We start from the raw sequence: 27,375 nt of genomic DNA, 5'->3' as shown, positions 1-27,375 counted from the left end.
CTTTGTCAATATGTTTCAACATCATAGACTGAATTGACTCAAATGTAAAATGTTAAAACAAGTTATTCTTGAGTTCCATTTAATATCCACAAGATCCAACATGACAAAAAAAAAGATAACATCCTACCAGCCACCTTCACTTTCTTCCCGCTTTTGAATCAGGAAGTGAACGTGTATCAGCACACATGAGGGTGAGGCCTTTTTTCACACACCTGAGTCAGCTACACCACAGCAATGTTCGCTCTGACTCACCATAACACCTGAGGCCAACTTCCTCACCGCAAACTGGGCTATTTACTCCCACTGCTCACCTTTTTCTTCTTGAGTTTTTATCTTCTTTTGTATTATGAGGTGACAGATAACACAGTTGACTCATTTCAGTGGAAGGCCTTGTCTAGTGAACCAAATATTATTTTCTTGAGTAGGTTGCAAACTATAATAATGTAATGAACATAGTTGACAGGAGATCAGTATATTCCTTGAAATAACTCATTGTAGCTCAAACAGAAAAAAGAAGAAAAAAGAAAATGTTTTATTAATGTCCACCACAGAAAAAAAAATCCATCATATGTCAGGTCATAGTTTTGATGGTTAACCATTTTATTATTATAATTTTTTTTTAGAGGGATATTTGGTAATGGTTACCACATTTCAATTTAAACAGCCTATTTTTCTGAGGTAACTAGATTGTAAAAGTAAACCTGAAACTTACAGTAATGTAGATCATCTTGACCTTAACATTTTTATTCATTATTTTGAACTCAAGACTCAATTTAAAAGCGGCCAATGCAAAATCTGTAATTGAAGAGACATAAAGACACTTCAAGCCAATTATAGAACCAATTGCATAAAATATATGCAGTATTCTCTTAATTGAGAAAATACATTTCTGAAAGAAATTGTAAAAAATAAACAATTCCATCAAAGACATGAAATGTACCTTAAATTATAGAACAACCCATGCATATACAGTGTATATCTTACTAAATATATGTTATAAGTAAACATAAAAAAATAATTTACACAGTAAGTTAATTGCATCAAATTATTAATTTATTACTTAGTACATAGTAGTTAAAGGCACTAAATATAACGTTGGTCCAGTGTTTTACTTAATGTTCTGTAAGTGAACACATTAATAATTGTATTTAGATCAGTGCAAATAGGGCACTAACAAGTACAGTACAGAATTACAACACATGTACTTACAGCAATACTAAAATTTAAACACACATAAACAAACTGATCTCTGTAACTCCATGAGATTCACCAGAACTGTGGTTTTCTCTGAAGTGGATTATGCAAAGGCGTCTGGCATGTTAATGCTGGCTACACAGACGCAGATAGAGAGGAAGTGTGGGAGACAGCGACGAAGGTGTGTTCTTCATAGCACCACCCATCATTGCTCAGAGTCTTTCACCAAGTACTTTAGTCTGAGGATATAAAAGAGGCGAGGTAAGTCTCTAGAGAGTTCAGAAATTACAAAGACTGGAAGAGAGTCAAAGCATTGAAAGAACCATACCGGTTAAGAGCCAACAAGCAGGTATACAGTACTTCCCTTTGTCTAGCACATGACACAGCACTGAACATGTGGACTTTGTTAATTGTAGTATTTGCTACTGGATCACCAGCTCTACTTCAGGCAGCCCCGATACAGGGTGAGTGATGGTGAATGTGTTATTTATTTATTTCAGAAGTGTCTTTGGTGGCGGGTGGCTCACATACTGTTTAGACGCATTTACAATTGCGAGATGAGGTCATACTTGTAGTAGTGAGACTGTAACCCTTTTTGCTTTTCACAACTAAGGCTATGGTTAATCTGACTTCTGCTGTTATCTGGGAGAATTTAAAGACAACAACCATAGAGGAAAAGAAAAAGTTCCCACACATTTTCACTAGTATTAAGTGTAAAATGCTACAAGTGAATTGATGCATCACGTCATTGTAAAGTACATCATTGAGATTTGCTAGAAATTGCATTTAACAGTGGTATTGAATTATTCGTCTTATTAAGGATTAAATTTACATGGCTCTTAGATGACAGCAAAAGTGGGATCAGCTGAATGTGAATAGTTTTCCTGCAGGCTATCTTATCTTTTCTCGTTTACTTTTAGTGCATTGATGATGTCCTTTGTAGATACATTTTATATGTTATGGTTTAAGATAAAGGCCTGAGGCTGTATAACATCAATTTTATATCTTTATGAACGAAATTAAGATCTGACAGGTTTTAACTGATATCAGTATGAATACAGATAAGATAGCATGCCAGAGTTATTATCTTTCTGTAATACAGCCCATGGATTGTTACATTTATTGTACATATAATTTTTTTCTCTCTCTCAAGAGTTGTTATTATACCTCCTATGCCTCGTATCTCAGACTTTAACTTCAGTGCAAAAACTGATTTTCTTACTCTTTTTCTTGATTTCCAGTACAAGTATTTAATCTTTCTTAAATCATGACACAGAATAATGCAAGTAAAAAATCAACTCATTTTGTATTTATCTTGCTTTAGAAATTTTTTTGGAATTCAAGATTGATTGATTTCTAGTCCCAATTAAACTAACTTATTCTCTCGTCTGTGCACTACTGAGTGTTTATCATTTGTTCCACTAATTGATGTCCTTAAAACCATATGCTGTTATTTTGAGACAAAAAATGAGAGGTCATTTACAAAGTCAGTGTATTACAGATGGCCTAGATGTGTTACAGATGTGCTCACGTCTGCACATGCAATGACTCATTAAGAGATTTATCTAATGATACGTAATGCTCATCTGACACACATCTGGCCCTCATTTACAAACGAATAATTAGTGTTATTGTACGTGGGAAACAATTAGTAAATAAATTAAGATTTCTATTTTTGAAAATTCACATTAGTTTCTCTTTTGACAGGTTCTAGTGACAGATGCAGCTTTGCCAGTGTTTTCCATGTTGAGGGAACCAGCCGTTACTCTCTAACTTTCCAACAGGCTTTGGAATTGTGTCAGAGTTTAGGTTACAAACTCGCAACACAGGAACAGGTCAATGCGGCTTATAAAAAAGACTTGAGAACATGCAGGTAAAGAAAGCAATCTGATTACAATAGATTAAGCCAAGAGCTAAATAACATGTTCAGACATAAATGCACTTCTTATAACCTAATGGCAGTACTTTATCTAATGGCCGTCATTGTTAAATGAATCCCACACCTTTGTTTAGATATGGCTGGATAGATGGACAAAATGTCATGTTCCTCCCAAACGTTAATGGTCCAAACTGTGACTCCAGTTCCACCGAGATCACCTTCCGCCCCGAAGCAGCAGATTATCTTTCTGATGTCTACTGCTTTAACTCATCAGGTGAGAATATAAAGAAACTGGGATATCTAACTGGCAAACACTATAAGAACAAACATGCTCCAAACAGGTGTTGTCTTATTGACTTTTTATTTCCCTCCTACAAAGATGCATCACTGAACTGTGTTGGTAATGATAAATCTAACTCTGAGGGCTTAATCAATGGAAACACAGCCACAGCAAGTAAGTTCCCCTGCAGTACCTAGAATTAGATTTTGATATCATTGCATACTTTTTGCCTTAAATGGCTTAGACTATTGGTGCATTATCTTTACCTTTTGAGTTGAGGGGTGTGTATTGTGAAGAAGCAAGACATGCAACAGACATACACTTCATTGTTCATTATCCAACCACACCTAATCCAAAGCATTAGTCATATCTCTGTGACCTCACACATTTTTACGCTCCTGCAGTACCACAATGAAGGAGGAACAAAAAAGTTGCTGATTTTATTTGAATACTCAGAAAATTATTTCTTGTTCATTATTGTTTCTCGTTTAACCATTCACTGTGTACCAACGAAGCAAAAAATATGTGTGTTTTAACTTGACATTCCACTCTTTTATTTTGCTTTGGTATCAGCACAGAAATGCAAAACACTGATGTATCAGTAACCTATTTAAACTTTTTGGCAGTAATCCTTTATCTGTTTTCTCACAAAGATGAAAAAACACATGAAGACATCCTTACGGAGGTCGAAACTGAAGGCTTTCTAGTAGATTTGGAAAAGATTATGGGAAGAGTGAAAAGAGAAACTTCTTTTCTGAACCCCTCATCTGTGCCTGCCTTGGAGGGACCCTCTACAACGACACACAATGAAGACAGCAAAGCCCCTACAAGAAATCCTCATTTTAGGAAGAGCACTTCCTCTGTTACCTCCAGTATTTTGTTCCCAGATACAGAGGGCAGTGGATCAGGAATGAATGAGAACGTTTTTGAAGTTCCTAGTCAATTCACAATGACGGCAATTACAACAGAGGCAGCTGAGAGTACATCCATTCAAAACAACAATGAGGAGGAAAGAAAGGATCCAAAAAGCCGAATGCTGGAGCCCAGTCTTACAGGTAAATATCCTTACAAATACTGACCCTGATATACTGGATATTCATGGGGTTGGCTGTGGATCATAAAGGCCAACATAGTGTTAGAAACAACTGTGTAGAAGACATATGCCTGGTTTCTATGGAAGCCTTCCATTTAAAAAAAAAAAAAAAAAAAAAGATGTTTCTCATAATTCTGACTTTATATTTCACAGTTTGACTTCATATGTCACAATATGACTATACTTCAACTTAAAGGGAAAGTTCACCCAAAAATGAAAATTATGTAATTATGTTGTTCCAAACCCGTAAGACCTCTGTTCATCTTGGGAACACAGTTTAAGATATTTTAGATTTAGTCGGAGAGCTCTCAGTCCCTCCATTGAAAATGTACGGTATACTGTCCATGTCCAGAAAGGTAAGAAAAACATCATCAAAGTAGTCCATGTGACATCAGAGGTTCAGTTAGAATTTTTTGAAGCATCGAAAATACATTTTGGTCCAAAAACAACAAAACATATGACTTTATTCAGCATTGTTTTCTCTTCCGGGTCTGTTGTGAGCTAAAGATTGATTCCCGAATATCACTACACTTGAACGCGCTCACAACAGACCCGGAAGAGAAGACAATGCTGAATAAAGTTTTTGTTATTTTTGGACCAAAATGTATTTTCAATGCTTTAAAAAAATATAACGGACCCTTTGATGTCACATGGGCTACTTTGATGATGTTTTTCTTACCTTTCTGGAAATGGACAGTATACCGCACATACATTTTCAATGGAGGGACAGAAAGATCTCGGATTAAATCTAGGTCTTACGGGTTTGGAACGACATGAGGGTGAGTTATTAATGACATAATTTTCATTTTGGGTGAACTATTCCTTTAATCTCACAATTAAGCTTCCACCAAGAAACAAATTGCTGCCAGCATATAGCGCTGACTTAATTTACTTGGATGAACCTCTGATATTAGATTTTACCGGTTGTTATGGGGGAATAACCAGGGGCGTCGGACTGGTGGGGGGGTGGGGTTTGGGGGGTAAAGGGGACCGAGTACCCAGGGCCCGAGGAAGGGGGGTGGCCCTTAGAAGTCAGTTTTCTATACATACATATACATGCACTAACATTTGTATAGCATTTATGTACAAATAAAAAAGTTCCTGAGCAAAACTAAACTTGGCACTGGTTTGGTATAAAAAAAAGTAATTTTCATGCTGTGCAGGGCCCCACCACCCCTCTCGAATCAATGTAAATGGTACGACCCGCAGTTCAGGTGCTTCTCCTGCAGTGAATCAGTTAATGAGACAGGAGCTGGAGTTAGCTTAATATGAACTAGGAATACAGGGGAAGAGTCATGTCTTTCCTTAAGAAAGGAAAATCAGGGGCTCAAAAGCGAAAAGAAAAGAAGATTAAAGAGAGAAAGGCAAATGAGGGCAAGCAGTTGCTAACTCAGTTTTTTTAAAAGAAAGGTGAGCTCCAAATGCAACATCGAGCATTGACATTGTATTAACATAAATATCTACTCTTGGAGGAGTTCTCCCCAGAGTCAGAAGTTTACATGAAAACATTGTGTATTTCCCTCCAATGTCAAAATCTAACACCCGCGAAAACACAGATCGTTAGCGCCTATTTTACAGCATTATTATGCAAATTAGCTCACGCACGCTCTTACAATAAGTACAGGATTGTTCTCAGTATAATGCACACCTTAATGATTGAAAATGACTTATTTTAAAACGTAATTCAAAGACTGAATATCTAGTTTGGCGGTAAGTGTACCCTGTGATTCTAAAGTCTGCATTTATTTTAAACAGACAAATAATCAACAATTAACTTGTACTTAGCCTACACTTTAAAAAAGGTATTGTGAAAATAAAGGATATTTTAGCAGCCATTTGAAGCCATATATTTCAGTTTCAGACCCTGCAACAGCAGGCCCCTCATCATGGCCAAGTGAAAGCAGTGACAGTGAGCTGGATGTGACAGTGAGACAAGGTGAGCTTTTAGCAGAATTGCCTGTTTTAACACTTAGTAATTAGTAATTAAGTGTTAAGAGGAAATAAGCAAAATGGGTACATTGTTAATGTACACATTTAAACTTTAAAGGGATAGTTCACCCAAAAATGAAAATTCTGTCATCATTTACTCTCCCTCAAGTTGTTCCAAACCTGCATGATTTCCTTTCTTCTGCTAAACATAAAAGAAGATATTTTAAAGAAGGTTGGTAATTAAACAGTTGCTGGTCCCCATTGACTTCCATAGTATTTTTTTTATCTACTATGGAAGTCAATGGGGTCCATCAGTCGTTTGGTTATCGACTTTCTTCAAAATATCCCACCCATTGGTATCACTATGTTATTTGGTACGGGGGCCCAGCAAGATGGTTTGTACCCAGGGCCCAAAATCTGGTGCTACACCCCTGGGAATAACATAACTTGGAATGTCATGACTGACCAATCAGAATTAAGCATTTCACAGAGCCATGTATTAATTTAATTTAATGCACAGCTACCACAAAATCAGGTCTTAGCACCTCTTTTTTTATTATGACAGAAAACAGTCAACTGTTAATCTTAAATTAAAAAAAAAAAAAGATGCAACCCCTTTGTAATCGTTAACATTTTCATAAGTAACCTTGATTTAATAACACTTTTTCTCTCAGTAACTAACTAATCACAATTACATTTATTTAATAAATTACATAACTATTACATAACACTAAATATCATCATGTGTTACATAAAGTATTTTTTTAATCTGTTAATGTTAATTTTTTTATATTAATGCACAATACAGTACGCTAAGTCATCAAGTCTTACTATAAATATATCTTTTGCAGACACACGGAATGATGAAAAATTCAATTTACCTCCATCACCTATTCATAAAGATGATGGACCATCTAGTAAGTTCTTGTGACAGCACTACATACTCCATCAGTTTCTTGACTTTTCATTCAACTGACATAATGTAAATCTGTCAATTTACCATTTTCTCCTTTCTACAGCTTGGCTGATAATCTTTGCATTCTGTGTTGTTGTTGGAGCCATAGTATGCATACTTGCTGCGATTGCTACAAGAGACAAGTAAGTTTGCTTGTTAGTTTCTTCTTTTTTTTCATTAATTGAATTCATAACATTCATCAGCCTTTGGAGTCCAGCTTCAGTTTACTGAATGTAACTCTTTACCTAGGTGGTATGGACCAAGACAGAGCAGAAACATCAAAACGGAAGTGCACAACAAAGACTACAGTAAAACCGAAACACTGCCACTGTCAGAGAAAGAGCAGGAGGTAGTGTCACTGATGAGTGTTGCGAAGCTGAATGGTAAAACGGATGACATTACTGCTACCTGTCTGGAAGAGCGTGAGAAAGAGTATTTAATGTAATGTTTTAATGTTTTAACACTGTGTATTAACAGGTTTGAACACTTCTGTACTTTTTATTTGCACTAGTGATGTTTTTTATTTAGTGCAGTTTGCTTTCTTTTCTTTCTTTTTTGGCCTCAGAATTGAAAAAAAAAAAAAGATTATTGTATTTCACATTTCTTTTCTAATGTAAAGTATTATTATTGTTTTCTCCAATAACAGAAAATGCTTAATATCTCTTAATGACTGATGGTTAATAATGAAATGGTGAGAAAATATTTTTATCCTGGTTTTCATCTGTTCGTAAGTACTATGTACTGTGTGAGATATGATGCATTTTTTAATGTGAGACATCGCCCTGTCTTTTATAAATAGAGAAACCTTATGCATTTTATGCAATGAAGCAAATGTAAATCTTTCCATTTATTAAATTACCCATAAAGATGTATTTTGGTCAGCTCTAGAGCACCTTTATGTGGGATGAATCTTTCAATAAAATATATAAAATTTGAAAAGTGCATTGGAATGTTTGTTTTTGAATGTTTTTAGCAATAGCTGGATGTAAAAATGAATGAGAGATAAAATCATATCAAAATATAATTTAATATATTTTTTTTCATATTTTTTTTTTTAAAATCTTTATTTAGCATCACTACCTAAAGACTTGGAGAAAGAAAGAAAGAAAGAGAGAGACCAGTGAGACAAGAAGCATTGCCTTTATTTACAATTTGTTACAGGTGTTTCATAGAAAAATAGAGGAAAAAGAAAATTTTAAAAAGTGGATGCAAAATCAAGTTTGGTAGACAAGTAATACAATGTTTTTCAAACCGAACAGGGCTGCACAAATAAAAAGAGCAGGTTGTTCATACAATATTTGTTAACATACATCACTGTACCGTGTCAGGCCCTGCCTGAACAGATATTCCAACAGTGCACACTTTTACATTATAGATACTGTATCTAGGTTGTGTATAATTTCCTCAAAATACATACTCAAGATCACTGTTCTCTATAAGCCTGTTAAATCTGTAGCAAGCCTGGTTTATAATGATTAGTAATTTGACTTTTTTCCCCTAGTGTCATTATTCCTACCAACATGTTTAACAATACACATTATTTTAGACACAATATCATCATGAATTGTAACAGTAAAAAATATGCTTACATTCATATACATACTTTTTACTCATCCTGTTCCATGTGACTTGACATGAGAGCAATAACTACTTAAGACAACCTGTTACGCTCTAATCTACTTAGTAAAATACTGAATACTGTATCAGTATTGAATACATGAATTGCCACTGTTTTATAAAACAATAGGCAAAAGTCATAAAATTGATACTACACTTTAATTTGCATGAAAAATACATCTAAAATATGACAGCATACATATGTGTATTTATATATATGTACAGAAAGTGCAAGGAGGCACTTTAATGAGAACATTTTAAGATTCTGGTGCAAAAGAGGAATGCTGATCATTTTGCTATTACAGACTAACAAATAAATGGTGCAGATTTAATGATAGGTCTCAATTCGGTCATCTTTTTTTCTTTTACATGCTAACATGTAACCTGAGCACCAAATAACCCGAGGGACTCTCTTATCAGCGTGAATACAGAATCCATTCAACTGGACTTAATATCTGAGTTTCCAAGAATTCTCCTCAGAGAATCAGACACTATTAATGGTCTAAGATCCAAGAAAACGGGATTGCATTTCATATTAACATCATAAAGTCTTCCGTCTGCAGTTTGCAGTTGATATCTTCAAGGCAAGTTTGTAACTTAGCAAATAAATAAATAAATAAGTCAACAACTTAACAAAGCACACAGATGATGTTTGAATGAAAACTATTCAGTCCACTATGCAGGATATTTAAAAGTCCTTGCAAATAACGTCAAGCGACTCAATGTCATACTTCATGTCTGATTGCTCTGTAATTGCTGATGTGGAATTTACGTCGGGCAGCGTCTAAATATAAGTGGCAGCATTTGGACGCAAACCACTATTTCAGAACCTCTAAGAACATTGGTAAGCTCTTATAAGAGGCTGATCTGGGGTGCTGCCACCAAGGGTTAATCCACCTAAGCCGAGCCAGTCAAAGGTATATTCAGCAAACAAGCTGCACTTCTCTCCTCCTGCTAGTAGTAGTGCTCTAGGGTCATTCTGTGGCTGGACAAACCACTGCGATCATTCTATGTGGTAGCCTTAAGGCAGCAGGTTTCAGACTGATACTCAAACCCAAGGCCTAGAGTAATAACTATCGTAATCCTTGAGTGTAAATAATATGCAGCCTGACTGAACCACCCGCTACTCTGAGCTACGTTCTCATCCCTTTGTGTATCAAATGTACTGATGTTGTCATAAAAGTCATTGCTTGTGCATATGAAACTTTCTGTGGTAACTTCTGACTGTTTATATGTACAAAATTAGCATTTGGTTTTCACCAGAAAGGATAAGATTGTGGGACTCAGGATAAGGCGGAGCTGGATCTGTGTGCTGTGTTACTCGTGTATCCATGGTTCCTCCTCAACAAGTGAGAACTCCGCAGGGGAGCCATTTGAGGCCAAGGTTACCTGAAAGCAATTATCAGGGACAACTAATTGTTTTACCAAGGCACAGTCAAAATGCATTAAACGCTGCTAACTTTTATGGTTAGCAGTTTTTTAACCATATATGGTTTGGAGCAGAGAATCCAGGTACTTTGATATTTTAACAGCACAATTTATATCCAAATTCACAGAAATGTACCCACCACAAGACAGATAATTATTAGCTGCAGCGGGATTCCTTACAGAATGCTGAAAGACTGAATACAGATAGAGAAAATCATTTGAAATGTTATATATTGTAAATACAAACTTTGTATTTTAATAATTATTATTATTATTTTTTTTGCTAATTACAGTGAATCTCTGCCCAAATCTAATCTTCTAAAGGGGTTGTGAAAAAGTGCCACGCGAGCTACCCCACAGACCTATGCATTTGTGAAACACAGGGTCAAAAAGAGGCTTAAAACTTACAAAAAAGAAAGAAAACAACTGCAGTTCTCTTAATGATGGAAACAAACACTTTCATGTGAAGCTTAAAAACACTGAAGTTGAAAGAAATGAAATAGCAGCCGTCATCTCAAAATGTAGATGGCAAAATTGAGGTGTGCCTTAATGCACTGCTTTGTTAAACTTTCATATTTTTTTTTTTTTTTTTAATTTTTTTTTGAGAGAGAGAGAGCAGCCAAAGGCATCTTAGCACTAGTACTATACAAACATTTGAAGGATTTACTGTGCACATGTATAATTGCCAAATTGATGATGTCCAAATACTGATATGGATATACAAAGTCTATGCAAAACTGCTATTTCACCAAGTACTAGAACAAATAAATAAACCATATTAAATTATTCCTTCATTCTGTTTAACATCTTATGCTTTCACATCAGGAATGACCAAAAAATACAAAAAGTGTCAAAAAAATCAAATAAAAAAATATAACAATGGTATATACAATGTCGGGGAAATAAATAAAAGCATCTACATACAGGTTTCTATGTCTGTGAGAGTAAAATGTACCTTGCAGTCATCTATTTGGACCAGCTGACAGGAGTTGTGAGATGCATATACACCGTTGTTAGTGTTATTCTCAAAGAAGGATTGTTTCTTGGCCATCTCAAAGTCATCTGGCCTTATCTGCTGTGCATCAAACATGTCGAGCTCATCTTTGGAGAGGTGGTACACAATTCCAGCCCCGTATGAGTCACCAACGACATTGACGGATGTTCGGAAACGGTCCCTGTTTGATAAAGCAGAAAGAAACAAAGAAAGGTGCCACATCTCTCAAGGCTAAACAACTCTAAATGCCATAAGGGCTTGTTCTTACATGCAAAGCAAATGGATAAACGTTCCATGAGCTTTACTTTAACAACTAAAGCAGAGATCATTTAAATATCACATCTCAATCATCTAATATAGCCCTATTTATTGAATCCTTGACTGACAAGTATTTCATGAGAATGTTTGTACCACTATATGAGCAGAGAGAAAGATTGGTTTAACTTACAGTAGCCAGTCGACTGCTACCAGTAAACTGATGTCTTGAGTCGGTAGTCCCACAGCTGTCAAGATCAGAAGCATCGTCACCAGACCAGCACTAGGAATACTGGCAGCTCCTACGCTAGCGAGAGTCGCTGTAAGGCTACAAACAAAACATAATTATTTGATTTAATAAGATTAGCTGCAAAATGTAAGAATAATACATAATATGACTCTCATTCTTCCCTTTAAATGGTGTAATGTGATTTTATCAATATTTTGTTTCAAACAATAGTAGTTATGAATAGTTTTGCTAAAAAATCTCCTTTCTCATTATTTATTTACCCTAATCTCAGTCCAAATCCATTTGGTTTTTTGTAGAAATGAGAAAGAAAACTTTCAAAGAGTATAAACAGTTCATAGTGACCAATTCTTTCAAGCTAGAAATAATTCTATATTTTCAAGTCTTCTAAAACAATATGACAGTTTTATATGACAGACACACTGAAGTTTAAATCTTTGTTTACTGATATTTACTGAAAATTCAGCCAAAAAACTCTTATGAAACAAACTGCATTTTTTTAACTGATGGAAAACAAACACTTTTCTGTTAAACTTAAAAACACTGAGGTTGAAGGAAATGAAATAGTATTGAGACAAATTTTGTTGTCTCAAAATGTAGATGGCAAAAATTAGGTGTGCCTTACTGTTTTTATGTTTAAATTGCTACTTTCCATTATGTCTTAATGTTTAATGTTTACTGATATTCGTTCACACTAATCAGTTGTTAGCAGCTGCTACCTGATCCACCGAGTCAAAGAGCTGAGCTTGACTATCAGATCTGTCCAATTCATAAAAGAAATCATTTTTCCATGAACCAGTTTATAGATTTCATAAATCAGATTGTACTGCTCTTTCCTGATTCAATGATCCAAATGTACCCAGGATACAGCACAATTTACTAGACTTCTTACTTGACTTCTTCTCTAGTGCTTTTTTGATATCATCATAATAGCTTGAAGACATGCTCACTATGAACTGTCACTGTGTGGCAAAAACTGTGTAAAGATTCCTCTGTTTTTTGTTAAACAGAAATAAATAGCACTAAACAAGTTTGGAACAATGTGAGGATGATGCAATAATTACTGAATTAAAATTTTTTGGTAAACTCTTCCATTAATTTTATAAGGCAGCTGCCTACAGTGACTCAGCAGGTAATGTCATCAGAATAAAATGTTTGTGAAGTTTATATTAATTTCTCTCTCCAGACACTTGTCCTACCTGACTGTCACGATTTGACCAGGATCGAGTTCTATTCCATTCATCTGGGCAATAAAGATGGCTGCTACGGCCTCATAAAGTGCTGTACCATCCATGTTGATCGTTGCTCCAACAGGTAACACAAATCGAGTCACTCTCTTGTCAATGCCCAGATTTTCCTCCAGACAGCGGAAAGTAACAGGTAATGTCCCAGCACTGCAAAAGACACATATCAAGATTTTAGAACCCATTCTTGTCATTATTCATAACTCAACTTCCAAGCAAACCAAATTAAATCATTGCCATCCCTTTATTTAAATCAGTTTGTGTCCTAATTCTCAAAAGTTTACAAAAATCAAGGTACAATTATTGTTGTTGTTTTTTTACCTCGAAGCTGTTCCTAAAGCAGTGACCCATGCCTGAAAAATTCCCATGAAGAATGTGAATGGGTTTTTCCGAACAATAACAAAATATATTAATGGAAGGAAAATGGCTCCGTGAATAATAAGTCCAATGATAACAGTGACCATGTACATTCCCAGCTGCTTGGCCACCACTTCCAAATCATTAATTGAAATGATCTTCCCACAGATCAGACATGCAATCCCAATGGGGGAATACCTGTTACAAAACAGAAACATGCAGCAAAGTCAACTAACAGGTTAATCAGACAGTTCAGTACAGTTAAAGGCAGTTAAACTGTTAAAGTCACCATCATTACACTACTGTTCAAAAGTTTGGGTTCAGTAAGTGTCAGTAATAGGCCTAATAATAATAATAATAATAATAATAATAATATTTTCATTCAGCAAAGACACGTTAAATTTAAAAACCCAACCGTGGCGAGCTAGAGGCTGACATTTTGTCGGGAATCCCGCAGGATGGGAAACAAGATAACTGTTGAACACACAATTGGGAAGGGACAGGAAAAAATGTCAGTGGGAGTGGGCGGGAGCGGGAATCAATTAACACTGTGATACCCAACTTTATACACAAATAGAACTTTAAATATAACAATAAACTGTTTATTTTAATTTTGAACTCAATTCTAATTGCCCTGTCTCTTTATGCTCTCCACCTGTTTGCTTTGGTGTAGCTGGTTAAGTGAATGACATGCACAGAAGGACAGATCGTTAACAGCTGGTCTATGTGGTAATATAGTACATCGGGCAGGACAATCTAATGTTAAAGGGATAGTTCACCCAATTAAAATTTTATGTTTATCTTCTTACCCCCAGGGCATCCAAGATGTAGGTGAATTTGTTTCTTTAGTAGAACACAAACAAAGATTTTTAACTCAAACCGTTGCAGTATTTCAGTCATATAATGTAAGTAAATGGGAATCACGGATTGAGAGTCAAAAAAACATACACAAACAAAACCAAATTAAACCCTGCGGCTCGTGATGATACATTGATGTGTAAAGACACAAAACGATCGGTCTGAGCAAGAAACTGTACAGTAATTATATTGTTTTTTTTTTACCTCTGATTCATCGCAATGCCTGAACTGTCCTGCATTCCTTCTTCTTCAGCAGGTGCGTGACAAGTCTTCTTCTTCTTGCTTTGCGGCAGATCGCTTGCTTTACTGCCACCTATCTCTCAAATGGACCATTGACACTCCTAACTGAGATTGAAGATAGAGAATAAATGGTCCATTTGAGAGATAGGTGGCAGTAATGCACTTATAAATCTGCGATCTGCCGTAAAGCAAGAAGAATAAAGAAAATGCGAATGCACTCAGGTCAGAGGTAAAACCCCCCCAAATATAAATACTCTTCAGTCACTTGCACAGGCCGATCATTTTGTGTCTTTACACATCAGTGTATCGTCACGAGCCGCAGGGTTTAATTTTGTTTTGTTTGTGTATGCTTTTTTTACTCTCAAAGCCATGATTACCATCACTTACATTATATGACTGACAGACTGCAACGTTTAAAAATCTCAGTTTTATGTTCTCCAGAAGAAACAAAGTCACCTACATCTTGGATGTGTTAATGTCTTGTTTTAGCACATGGCCTTGTTTTCCCTGTCCATGTGCTTCCTTAGCCCCTCCTCCTTGTTTCCTCTTTACCACGCCCTCTTGTTAGCCTGCTTAGTCTAATTGTGCTCACCTGTCCCACATGTATTTTCCTCCCTATTTATAGTGCCCCTTACCCTTTTGTGTTTGCTGGTTCATGGTCATTCTCACCCCCTCTGTCACGGTCACTGTCACTGTCACTGTCACTGTCACTGTCACTGTCACTGTCACTGTCTGTGACTGTTGATGTGGCTAAATATGTGTCCGTGTCTCCCTGCCTGGTTGGTCTTGTGCCCTTGCCTTGTCTATTCCTTGTAGTTCCATGTTCTAGTCTTGCTCCTTGTTTTAGTCATTTGTTTGTTCTTGCCTTTTTGTTTTTATTTGTAATTTTTAGTTTTTCATTTTAAGTAGGTTAAATTGGTAACAATTTCTTTCTTATTTGTTATTTTATTCTTTATTAGTTTATTTTTTCCCTTGTCTTGGGTTTTACTTGTGTTTTTGTGGCGCTCTGTCCTGTCTAATCTTGTGTTAGAGTTCCTGACGTGTCCCTGTGTGTCCTGCCCTGGTTCTACCTGCCTGGCACGTGGTCTGCTTCAGAGTCGGCGGTCAACAAGTGTCTGAGCTCTGCTCTATGGTGCCTTTGTGTGGTCTTCTCCATCAGCCTGGTCTGTTGCCAAAGTATTTTGCCAGTTGTTTTCTGAAGCTGTCCCAGTGGCCGTCCCTAGCTGTTTACTGTGTTCCTGTTGTGGTATCTATTGTGCACTTCACTACCCTCTTGTATCTGTCTGTTTAGTCAATAAACCCTTGTTATCTCACACTGCAATTGGGTCCTCCTTCCTAGATCCCGGTCAGGATGCCCCAGGGAAAAGCAGATAAACATACAATTTTCATTTGTGGGTGAACCATTCCTTTAACCTAGAGAAATGTTTGCTATTCAAGTGTCTGTGTGGAAGCTGAACAGCAGCTCACAGGCTCACTTCCTCTTAAAATCCGTAGTAATTTTTGGTTATACAGCTAAAAGTAATACATTCTTTTAATCTGTAAAAACTCTACGTTTATTTATGTGCACTCAGCATAACAACAAAATGTTGTGCTTCTGTAAAATTAAGCGAGGATGCGTTTTCTGCTGGCTCTGTCATGTGAACTTAAGCGGGAAACTTCGAAACGCCATTTATGATAAATATATTTACAAAGAGTGAAGTGTGTACTATCAAATGAGGAATAAAAGCAAAGCTGGCTTTAGTTCAATGAAATAAAAAAAAAAAATACATTTGGGATTTTATTTAACTAAAGTATATGCTGTGATCTGTACTGTATTTTTTACTGTAACTGACAGATTCCAGCCAAAAAAAACACAACACCGGAGTGGGAGTTGTTCCTCCGGGATTGGGATGGGATGTGATTTTCCCAGAGTTTTTTCATGGGATTGGGACAGGACAGTGTTTTTTTTTATATATATATTTTAATTTAATTTTTTTTTTTTTGGGAGTGGGATGGGATCCACTCCTGTGTCCTGTAAGCAGTCTTTTGAAAATAATTTTCTTACCGACCCCAAACCTTAGTGTAGTGTACATATTTTACACTATCACTGTCATGTGACCATATATTTTGGAACCACCCATTTGTGACAGACTGTGAAAAGGAGAAAGACATTGGGGGAATAGAAGGCATCATGGCTGTAGCCAGGGTTTGAAAATTAGTGTGGTCTGGGTGGGAATTGTGCTATAATAACCCCACTCATTAATGTTTCTGACAGATAATATCATGATTTTTTTTTTTTTTTTTCAGATGCGGTATCCTGTCAGCAATAACATGTCTGTGAGCTCTTTTTATTACTATCAGTTTTATTTCAGGCACTGTTGCCAATTATTGCTATGAAAACGAAAATAAATAAGTAAATAAAAATCTTTCCACATGTAGTCACTAATGGCCAACAAACTCTCTGTTTAGTCTGTTTTTAGGAAGTCTACAACTTAGGTGTTCAACATATTGTTTCAGAAACAAACAATTAATTATTGAAATTTGAACTTCATTTGGTTGGTTTTATGTTGAATATGACTGAAATTTGACTTGTGAGTGATTTATTTCACATGAGTTTGAATCAGATTCAGTCAGATGGTCATTTAACACCCAGAAAGTGCATCTACTCACTGACTTGACTCGGGTCAACTTACCCCTAACCCGGGGCAAACTAAGCCATGGCAACACTTTTTTTTATAAGAAGCCATATTTTTTAAAACCCTTTGTCATAGATACATTCTGATCATTTCAAATTATAGGAATACTTTCATTAGGATAGGATAGATCCCTTCATTGTACTTCTGCATCATTTGCCCTTAGCTTGAGGACCACAGTTGTTAAAAATGGCTAATCTTACCCCACTCTCCCCCTTATAAGTATTATACATTTAATTAAATATTTTATAGAAAAAAATCTATATTATATACTAATAAACAACTTATTTAGAACCTTTATAAAAATGTTTTACTATTTATAGGCCTACTATTAATATGGTTTTAATACAATATGATGTGTTACAGATTACTAGAATCAAGACAAGTAATCATAATAGGAAATATACTTAACTACAAGAATTAAAGTGTGACAAACTGCTAAATATTCTATATGATGATTTACCTGCTGGCTTGTTGGAGCTTTGTATTCATGTTTGCAATGTTGAGCTGCCTTTTAGCAGCCTCCCTTTCGCTCTTTCTCTATCTGTCTTTTTTGTTATTTTTGTTTTTTTTTTTCAGCAGAGTAAAAATACTTCAATACTGTCTGCCTCTGAAGGGGATTGGTGAGAGGGGCACCTTAGCCGATGAGGGAAAATGAGCAGTGGCTCTAGCCACCGGGACACCCCGTTCTGCACGGCCCTGTTACTTAACACTGTGAATGGAAATCATGAAAACTTTACTCTGTTCATTAAATAATCAATAATAATAGCTGACCACATGATTGCGCCGACAAGCCTCATAACGATCTCGTTGAGAACATTGAAGAACTCAAGCATCAGCTTGGCCCTTTCTCCCATCTTTCCCATGCAAATCCCAAACGCCACAAAGAACCCAATGAGACCTACAGAGACACAAATTGCCACCATGTTAATTTAAACATGCTTTAACAATGCTTTACGCATATACTATGTGATCAAAACCATTCATTACCTAAAACATTCATGCCACTCTTAAATTGAAGAGACTTCTTGATTACATATTTTGCTGCCCCCTTGGTAGCATTTCGTCCAAACCGAGTTGGATTTGGAGGAGGAGCTACTTCTACCTTGTTAGTAACAGTCTGGATCTACATAAAGAGATATAAGAACTGTTAATGAAATACTAATGAAAGACTATTCAAAATTAACATATGAATGATCAAGATGAATTATGGTTGAGACTGAATAGATGAAATTATCTGAAACCAAAAGCACGACATACACACCTGCTGAAAACAAGCCTGAACGAGATTTTCTGGAAAGAGATTTCTGATGAGATCAAAGAAGGCATCTAAACTGGACACTTCGTCGTTCTTTTTGCCTTCGCCCAAGTTTGCCTTCAGTTTGGGGTTACCAGGGTGGATGAGGAGCACTAAGATCACTCCCAACACAGCTGCGATGATGGTGGTAGACATGTAATACACCATGGCCCTTGTGCCCAGACGACCACTGGACTTGGCATCCAACCCTGCTAATCCTAAAAAAATAAAGAAGAGAATTGCAACTACATTAAATATCATTGCATTTTTAAAGACAGCATTACTCTTTATTTTTCAAACTATAACTGTGCACTGAAAGTTACACACAAAAGTTATTTCTCAGGGTTAAGTTTTAATAATTATCGCTGTGATTACTGAATGAGTAATGAATTTGGAACGTTTTGAATTTCTAATTGCTATTCTTTTTTGGTAACATGTTTAGTCATGTTCTGCTGATGAGGTGCTGAAACTGATCCACCCTAAATTTGAAAGGCATGCGTTTTTTTATCTTATACTGGATAACAAAGAAAAGGTTGAGGGTACAAACAATGGCTTAATCATTACAAAATTACTATTCCTGTAGTTATCCCACAGCTACCACTGATTATAACTTCGACTCTGAGGTCATTGCAGGTGTTATTTCTGCATCTGATTTTATTTTATTTATTTTGTCTCTGTTTGCTCCTCTGCTTCTGCCACTAGGAATTACACAAGCTTCAGTATTGATCCAACCCTTACAAAGATCTGAGATGACCGAATCAATGAGAAGAGATGATACCAACCCCCCAGAAGACTTCAGATGATGCTAACCTTGGAACAAGATATAAAATGACCACATTTTGCTTAATCACAGTTTATTTGCAACATATAATCATTCTAGTTAATAGTGCTCACCATCTGTTTCATTACATGTAACTTGTAACTAACTGCATGATTCTTACTGTACATTTCAAGCACAAGCTGCTTTGCAATGATTTGTATTATGAAAAGCGCTATACAAATAATCTTGAATCGAATTGAACTGAATTATTTTTTTTGTCTGATTGTTGATGCAAAAAATGTGTTATTGTTTTGGGTTAACAGCATTGTTTGGAGATGTTTTAGCAAAGCTTATAATATTACCTGTGATCAAACTTGAGATGATCAGAGGCAAAATCACCATTTTTAACATCCTCATGAGAATGTCACCCGGAAAGGCAATGACCATTATAACATCAGCGGGGAGTGGTGATGCGTAACGCAGTAGAATACCAGCTACTGAACCAGTGATCACACCTGGAACAGAGACAGAGAATCACAGTGAACATCGGGGTACAGGAATGGGATATTTCACTGAGAAATAATACTGAACCTTTTGTGAGGTATAACAATAACAGGACAGAATATGCCTATAAAAATACCAGTGTGTAGGAGATTGATCTAATATAATCTGCTCAGCATTTGAGTGTACTTTGATACATGCATGTAAAATGTGTACACTTTTAATAGCTTAGAATATATATGTATTTTCCAATATACTGCAATATATTTTTGTTTCATAAGGGCTGGCTACCTATTAAGTTCCGTATCAGTTACAAATTATCATTACTTACCTATAAGGCCCTAAATAGTTTAGTTCCTGTGTACCTAACTAGTCTTCTACAATCCATCACACTCCCTAAGGTCACAAAATGCTGGACTTTTGGTAGAACCTTGGGTAGCAATGTCCACCAAAGGAGGTAGAGCCTTTTCGCATTTGACTCCCAAACTCTGGAACAGCTTCCTGATGATGTTCAGGGTTCAGAGACACTCTTTCTGTTTAAATCTACATTAAAAAAACATCTCTTTCGCCAAGCATTCAAATACTGCATCTCATAGTTTGGACTGCAGTTATATCTGATCAAATGCACATTATTATTCTTTAGCACTGAGAAACATTGAGCCATACAGTACTGGACAGGGGACCAAAGGACAGACTACACTAGTACAAACGCTAAGGACACTAGTACATTACTAAGACACACCTTGACCAAACAACACAATCAACAGAAACTGGGTCACGCAGAGCACATGGGAAAAAAAACAAACAAAAGACAGTCCAAGGACCTGACAGTTGTATTATCACGTAAAAGCTTTTAGGTAATTATAATAATCATATACATGGATATTGTATTACAACAGTAACAAGCTTTCTTTCATTAGCATATTGACATGTGGAAGCTACACTCACCTAAACAAACTAAAGTACAACACAAACAAACAAAAATGCTGAAGTAACTTGCCAAAAACTGTGAGCGTAAGTAACAGATGATTCATGATTTTGTCACAGAAGCCTCCACACATGGAGTTTTCAGGCAGTGGAGGAAGGTCCAGATGACTCTCATGCATTCTGATCTCCACTTGCTTCTGCATTTTGTTGGCACTGGTGGATAGAAGAAGTGCAGAATACAGTAAAGTATGTCAATATAAATGATTTAATTAGGGAACACAAGCAGTACTAGTTATGATTGTTATTTCACATCCTTCCAAAAATGACCACTTTATGAAAAATTAAATCATTCATGTCATAAATGCAAATCGTTCTTGGTGTCAAGATTGTGACCAAGATATGTTTTTGCATGATATGCTGAAAATGCAACGACACAGAATGACAATATGCTCTGCAATTCTTGCATTTACATCTAGGATTTTTATCTGTTTGTTTGCACAGATGCAATTAAAGTCACAGAGTGGTGGAATGCAAATACACTTTTCAAACCGAACAAAACGTGCAAAAAGAGATATGTTTTGACTTCTAAGTATCTGTCCAGGTATATTTAATATAAAATCATAACCACAAGGTAAAAAGCACCATGACACATAATTTGTACAAGGGCTTTGGTGGATTTCTTTAAATATTGCACTAAAATATAGAACTAGTTTCATTGTAGTGGTTTTTCCTGATCTTATGGAAGTCTAGGGATGGTCAAAAATGTGTACAGATCACATCTGCAGTACTGGGAATGTGTTTTCTGGGAATGCCTTAACTTTATCATGCCTGCAATTATTTCTTTACTTTAATTTAACCACTGTATACCAACTATTATAGGCGATCATGTCATGTCGCATGACAAGATAGTTGTTTAGCTTTACTGCGTTCTGCATTGGACCAGCACTATCCAATAATTATTAATGTACCTATACGGAAAAAAATAAAGGAAACTCTAAGAATAAATATTACTATACATGCAACAAAAACAACTACCAACAAAATACTCAGGAAATCAACACAACAGATTTTAGATCCTTTTGTGTTTGTGTACATTGTGAACTCAGTCTCATCTGAACAAGATTAAAAAGCTGAATGATGCCAGGGAAATCAGAGACTTTTTGATACACACAGCCCCAGTCCTAATGAGATAAAAGCCTGCTAACTGGTTGATTTTAGGCACTGAGCACAGCAGTAACTGCGTTGCACTATGTTTGAAAGTACTGTATGCAGAAGGTGCGAATGAGTGTTTTGTTTTCAAATGGTAAATACGTGTATTTGACTAATTTAAATGATGCAAAACAAGCCCAAAAGATTTGATCTGCAATTACTGATTCTGATTATTGATTGTCCTTTTATGTAAAAACAACTGAATCTCATTAGTGACTACAGCTCCATATCACTGACATGAAGTCTGAGGTGTGCGACAAGAGCTTGTCTGCAGCTTGTTCTTTGGATAGTTTTAGAAATCAGTTAATTTTAGGCAATAAACTAGGTGAAGCAACCATGTTAAATGTATATATTGCACAAGCATTCCAGACTTTGTTGACATTTCATTCTGATTTGCTGCAAGTACCTGCAGAATGTAAGGATAAAGCTTAAAATATTCATCAGGCTATTCAAAAGCTGCTAAATGATAATATGGGTGCGCAAGAAGATCCTGAGAGGCTTTTTATCACCCATCTTACCTGTTTTAGTGCAGATACTGAAAAGGAAGAGTTTCACAGCAGCTTGCTAGCCATGGGCTATAGTAATGGCTCTGAATGAAACACTGTCAATCTACAGTTTATCCATCAGGAAATCCAGTCCAGGTCATTAGAAAGGTCAGTCAAAACTCCAAGCACCAGGTGAACAGCAATATAATAAGTGATTGCTTTGATGCAATCAGCAACACTTCCTTGCAAGATCAATCAAATTGACGCATAAGAGATTCCATGCACAATCCTCTGCCTTTGAATTGATCTTATCCCACCATTAGTACTAGCGAAATGGGCAAAGAGGTGCTGCTAAGGGATCCGTGGGGCAATACGGAGGAGGAGTCTAGCACCCAGATTATGTGTAAGTACCAGCTAATATGCTTGAGACTCCTCGTCCTCTCTCTCTCATTGTTTCACCTCCTCCATCTCACTCCCAAGGTCTGATCTTCTCTAATGCGCTCTGAAAAGAGTCAATGGAATCAAAGAGTGATAGATGCCAGAAATACAGATTCAGGCTAGCTGTAAAACTACAACTTTCATGCAAAACGGATTCAAAAGTTTGTGAATGAGACCCCAACTCTAATAACAGAACAAGATCATTAGTTGTTTTGTACTGTACTATATGATTATTTGCATACTGTATATGACCAGTGCAAATGCATGTTATACATTTATACAGACTACGTGTTTCTTTCTATGGCCTAAACATTGTATTATTTAAGGGAAACACAATCTTGACCTGTGATGGCCATTCATTTGCATATGCAGACTCTGGCCAAACATGACAGAAATAGGCAGGGGTTTCTCATCACCTTTAAGCACAGACGCTAACAGATCAAACAATTAGTAGTGCATGAGAACAGTGGCCTTCTCGGAGAGCCTCTTTTAATGACATGAAAACCCAAACTGCTTGCTTGCTCATAAATGTTCTTAAAATAAAAAATCAGAGTGTACACAAAAAAATAATAATAAAATAAATAAAGAATTGGTCGTAATTTTACCTATAAAAGATTGTAAAAATGCCACAGTAAAAATATGTTATTCATCATGAAGCTTTCTTTTTACCATCTATGGTACACTGCAAAGAGGATTTTAAAATAAATATTATTTCAGTCTTTTAACTGGTAACACATTAGTATAGGGACCAATTCTCACTTTGACTAGTTGCTTATTAGCATGCCTATTATGAACATATTGACTGATTATTAGTACTTATAAAGAACATATTCTGCATGACCATATTCTACACGTCACGCTGTCTAGTCTCTGTTTCCCTGGGTGTCCACTAGTGGACTCACTTCCCCTTAGGCACTTCACCGTAGGCACTAGAATTCCTCTAGTCTTGTCCTGTCATCACAGTAATTGCACTCCTGTTAATTGCACCAGGTGCAGTCACTTTATTGTCATTAGCCTCCCTATAAATACCAGTCTTTTCCTGTTGTTTGTATGGAGTCCTTACCCTTTGTGTTATCAGCCTTCTCGTCTCCCGAGATTCACCCTAACCTCTCGTCTTCCAAGTTCCCTTCCTGTTCCCTCCTTTGTTTATTTGTTTGTTTATTTTTGGACTGTCTGTTTGGCTTTGACCTCTGCTTGTTCGACCACAAATTGGATTACCCTTTATTTAATAAATACTTGCGATTGGATCTACTATCTCCTGTGTCTCTCTGGTACACGAATCGTCACAGAAGGACTCCATCCAAGAGAGATCCAGCGGTATGTCTACTCATATTTCCTCCCCAGTCACCGAGTGTGGTTTCGAGGGCACTTGCCTGGTCGTGGGACCAGGGGAGGTCGCTCAGGAGTGAGTGGTCGAGAGGAGGTCCGGCATCACTCTCCAATATATCCCCCCATCGACCCTGAGTTCGGATGGGAGCCGCCGTCTCACCATTGTGGACGGAGAGGGGAAAGGAGGGGCAAGTCTGCCGAACCAGCGCTGCTGCACAAGATGGCCGCCAGTCCAGTGCCGCTGCACAAGATGGCCGCCAGCTCAGCACTGCCGCGCAGAATGGCCGCAGACCCAGTACCATTGCACAGGATGGCCGCCAACCCAGCACCACGAGGCAAGATGGAAGCCAGCCCAACACCACAGCACAAGATGGCTGCCAGCTCAGCGCCACGAGGCAAGATGGATGCCAGTTCAGCGACACTGCACAAGATGCCGTCAGCCCAGCGCCACGAGGCAAGATGGCCGCCAGCACAGCGCCACAGCAAAAAGTGGTCACCAGCCCAGCGCCATGGTGCAAGATGGCCGCCCGCCAGCACAGCGCCAACGCCCAAGATGGCCGCTGAGACGTTTTTGGATTATTTCTCCATGCTCCATCGCCACGAGGCAAGATGGATGCCAGTTCAGCGACAATGCACAAGATGCCGTCAGCCCAGCGCCACGAGGCAAGATGGCCGCCAGCACAGCGCCACAGCAAAAAGTGGTCACCAGCCCAGCGCCATGGTGCAAGATGGCCGCCCGCCAGCACAGCGCCAACGCCCAAGATGGCCGCTGAGACGTTTTTGGATTATTTCTCCATGCTGTCAAAGATCCTAGAGATTCCCAGGAGTGTTCACATCACGTCTGTTGATCCAAAGCCTGTTCACGTCACATCTGCTGAGCCAGCGCCACAGTACAAGATGGCCACCAACCCAGCGCCACTGCACAAGATGGCCGCCAGCCCGGAGCCACTGCAGAGGATGGCAGCTACAGTGGGTTTTCCTGAGTTGAGTCAGGTTCCCGTTGACCCTCCAGAGTTGAGTCAGGTTCCAGTGGACCATCCAGAGTCGAGTCACGTTCCAGTTGATCCTCCAGAATCAAGTCCGATTCCTGTTGACCTTCCAGAGTCGAGTCAGGTGCCCGTTGACTTTCCAGAGTTGAGTCAGGTTCCGGTTGACCCTCCAGAGTCGAGTCAGGTGCTCGTGGACCCTCCAGAGTCGAGTCAGGTGCTCATGGACCCTCCAGAGTCAGGGTTAGTCACCGTTGACCTTCCAGAGTCAGGGTTAGTCACCGTCGACCTTCCAGAGTCAGGGTTACTCACCGTTGACCTTCCAGAGTCAGGGCTAGTTCCTGTTGACCTTCCAGAGTCGAGTCAGGTGCTCGTGGACCCTCCAGAGTCGAGTCAGGTGCTCGTGGACCCTCCAGAGTCGAGTCAGGTGCTCGTGGACCCTCCAGAGTCCGGGCTAGTCACCGTCGACCTTCCAGAGTCAGGGCTAGTCACCGTCGACCTTGCAGAGTCAGGGTCAGTCACTGTTGACCTTCCAGAGTCGAGTCAGGGACTCGTGGACCCTCCAGAGTCGAGTCAGGTGCTCGTGGACCCTCCAGAGTCAGGGTTAGTCACCTTTGATCTTCCAGAGTCAGGACTAGTCACCATTGACCTTCCAGGGTCAGGGCTAGTTACCGTGGACCTTCCAGAGTCAAGGCTAGTCAACGTTGATCTTCAAGGACAGAGTCAAGTCACTGGTGATCTTCAAGCACTGAGTCAAGTCACTATAAATACCAGTCTTTTCCTGTTGTTTGTATGGAGTCCTTACCCTTCGTGTTATAAGCCTTCTCATCCTCTGAGATTCACCCTAACCTCTCGTCTTCCGAGTTCCCTTCCTGTTCCCTCCTTTGTTTATTTGTTTGTTTATTTTTGGACTGTCTGTTTGGCTTTGACCTCTGCTTGTTCGACCACGAATTGGATTACCCTTTATTTAATAAATACTTGCGATCTGAGATCTACTATCTCCTGTGTCTCTCTGGTATACAAATCGTCACACTACATCCTTAATCCTAACATCTATCTTACTAACTATTAATAAGCAGCAAATTAGAAGTTTATTAATTGAGTTTATTTAATGTTGAGATTTAGACCTTAAAATAAAGTGTGACTTTTTATTATTTTTTTTTAGTTTATTATGGTGGTCATATGTGTGTTACAAGTATAAATGTTTTAGTAGTACACTGTAAAAAATAATTCTGTGGCTTAGTAAATATTACAGAAATTTTTAACTTTATTAACTTAATAAAATCTCTTTATTAACTTAATACAATCTCTGAATATCGTGTACTTGATTGTTTGAGTTAAACATACCAAAATAATTGAGTAAAAATCCAACAGTTCATTTTATCTATATCGATATATTTAAGTTGTTTTCAATAAAATTATTTAGTATTTGACTAACCAATTATTTCTTTATAATATACTTAATATATTAAGTATTAATATATTAAGTATATTATTTGAAATTTCTATCAAAATATTTGAGAATGTTAAATTAAACTGATCTGTTTCAAGAAACAAAAATATTACTTAATTCAAATCAATATTATTAATATATTTAACACACTCTTAAAATTTGAGTAAGTTTACTCAATTAAAACAATGCACCCATCCTCTGACGTGACGACAACTCGACGGTTGGTTGAGTCAGTGAGCGCGGGCAGTTTGAACTCTCCAGTCTCCAGACAACAGCTCTCTTCTCAGCGTCGCAGATTTGGTGCATTTCCTCTGTGAAATTCAGGTTTGTATATGTTTTATTTTATCTATAAAATCTTTACTGTGCTTTAAATCATATTTAATGCAAAGCAACATACAGAGGCGTAATTCGACACCTAAACGAGAGTCGCGCCTGTCTTTTTGCATGATTGAAACGCTTTGCATAAACACATGACTTCATTCCTAATGATAATAAATATAATTATTATCATTTGGATGATAAAATGTCCTCAGAACTGTCACTGTTTGTTTTTTGGCAGGTTATGTCAGTCACTCGCAGTATCTATCGGCTGTGAGTGAAACGCAGGACGGCGGTATGAAGTTCAAAGTTCACCCGCAGAGGCAAGTCCGTCTCCGGCACGAGGACCAGCGCTGATTCGGTGGATATTGGGTTGATTTGATTACACTTGAATTAGGCTACCTGAATTTTTAAATATTAAATTTTTACT

General features: G+C 37.5%; 3 protein-coding genes across 6 annotated transcripts in view; 1 reads left to right on the top strand and 2 right to left on the bottom strand.

Annotated features, from left to right (window-relative positions):
- The window catches only part of LOC132124032 (methylthioribulose-1-phosphate dehydratase-like), a 310,976-nt gene that overhangs the window by 32,350 nt on the left and 251,251 nt on the right, over window positions 1-27,375 (bottom strand). The gene's annotated exons all lie outside the window — the stretch shown is intronic.
- On the top strand, window positions 1,458-8,269 carry cd44a (CD44 molecule (Indian blood group) a). Its single transcript, XM_059534678.1, has 8 exons — window positions 1,458-1,658; window positions 2,902-3,067; window positions 3,208-3,347; window positions 3,453-3,527; window positions 4,007-4,408; window positions 7,227-7,292; window positions 7,395-7,473; window positions 7,580-8,269. Exons 1-8 carry the CDS (start codon window positions 1,589-1,591, stop codon window positions 7,773-7,775), a joined length of 1,194 nt encoding a protein of 397 aa, XP_059390661.1. The 5' UTR covers window positions 1,458-1,588; the 3' UTR covers window positions 7,776-8,269.
- slc1a2a (solute carrier family 1 member 2a) lies at window positions 10,229-22,773 on the bottom strand. 4 transcript variants are annotated; one of them, XM_059534666.1, is made up of 12 exons: window positions 22,455-22,773; window positions 20,801-20,940; window positions 19,662-19,814; window positions 18,507-18,757; window positions 18,233-18,368; window positions 18,017-18,143; window positions 13,437-13,670; window positions 13,071-13,265; window positions 11,818-11,952; window positions 11,331-11,550; window positions 10,516-10,569; window positions 10,229-10,336 (listed from the first exon to the last, which is right to left on the bottom strand). In XM_059534666.1, the coding sequence occupies exons 2-11, from the start codon at window positions 20,928-20,930 to the stop codon at window positions 10,552-10,554; spliced, it is 1,599 nt and encodes a 532-aa protein (XP_059390649.1). In that variant the 5' UTR covers window positions 20,931-20,940; window positions 22,455-22,773; the 3' UTR covers window positions 10,229-10,336; window positions 10,516-10,551. The 4 variants fall into 4 exon arrangements, 3 of the variants coding, with proteins under 3 accessions (XP_059390649.1, XP_059390639.1, XP_059390631.1); XR_009426700.1 differs by having other exon boundaries at window positions 10,516-11,550; XM_059534656.1 differs by having other exon boundaries at window positions 10,229-10,569.

This window comes from Carassius carassius, chromosome 3 (genome assembly GCF_963082965.1).
Source record: "Carassius carassius chromosome 3, fCarCar2.1, whole genome shotgun sequence".
In the NCBI taxonomy this organism is placed as follows: domain Eukaryota; kingdom Metazoa; phylum Chordata; class Actinopteri; order Cypriniformes; family Cyprinidae; genus Carassius; species Carassius carassius.
Note: the sequence above shows the minus strand (reverse complement) of the source record. Positions and strands in the feature narration are given on the sequence as shown.

Bases quoted from the DNA above. Each gene is read 5' to 3' on its own strand.
- slc1a2a (XM_059534648.1), bottom strand. From the start codon at position 20,930: ATGCAGAAGCAAGTGGAGATCAGAATGCATGAGAGTCATCTGGACCTT. The intron at 18,144-18,232 runs GTAATGAATGGT...GTGTCTCTGTAG, and splicing joins GAGTGGCATGAATGTTTTAG to GTCTCATTGGGTTCTTTGTG. The intron at 11,551-11,817 runs GTAAGTTAAACC...TTTATCAAACAG, and splicing joins GTAGCAGTCGACTGGCTACT to GGACCGTTTCCGAACATCCG.
- cd44a (XM_059534678.1), top strand. From the start codon at position 1,589: ATGTGGACTTTGTTAATTGTAGTATTTGCTACTGGATCACCAGCTCTA. The intron at 3,068-3,207 runs GTAAAGAAAGCA...ACCTTTGTTTAG, and splicing joins AAAGACTTGAGAACATGCAG to ATATGGCTGGATAGATGGAC. The intron at 4,409-7,226 runs GTAAATATCCTT...TATCTTTTGCAG, and splicing joins GCTGGAGCCCAGTCTTACAG to ACACACGGAATGATGAAAAA.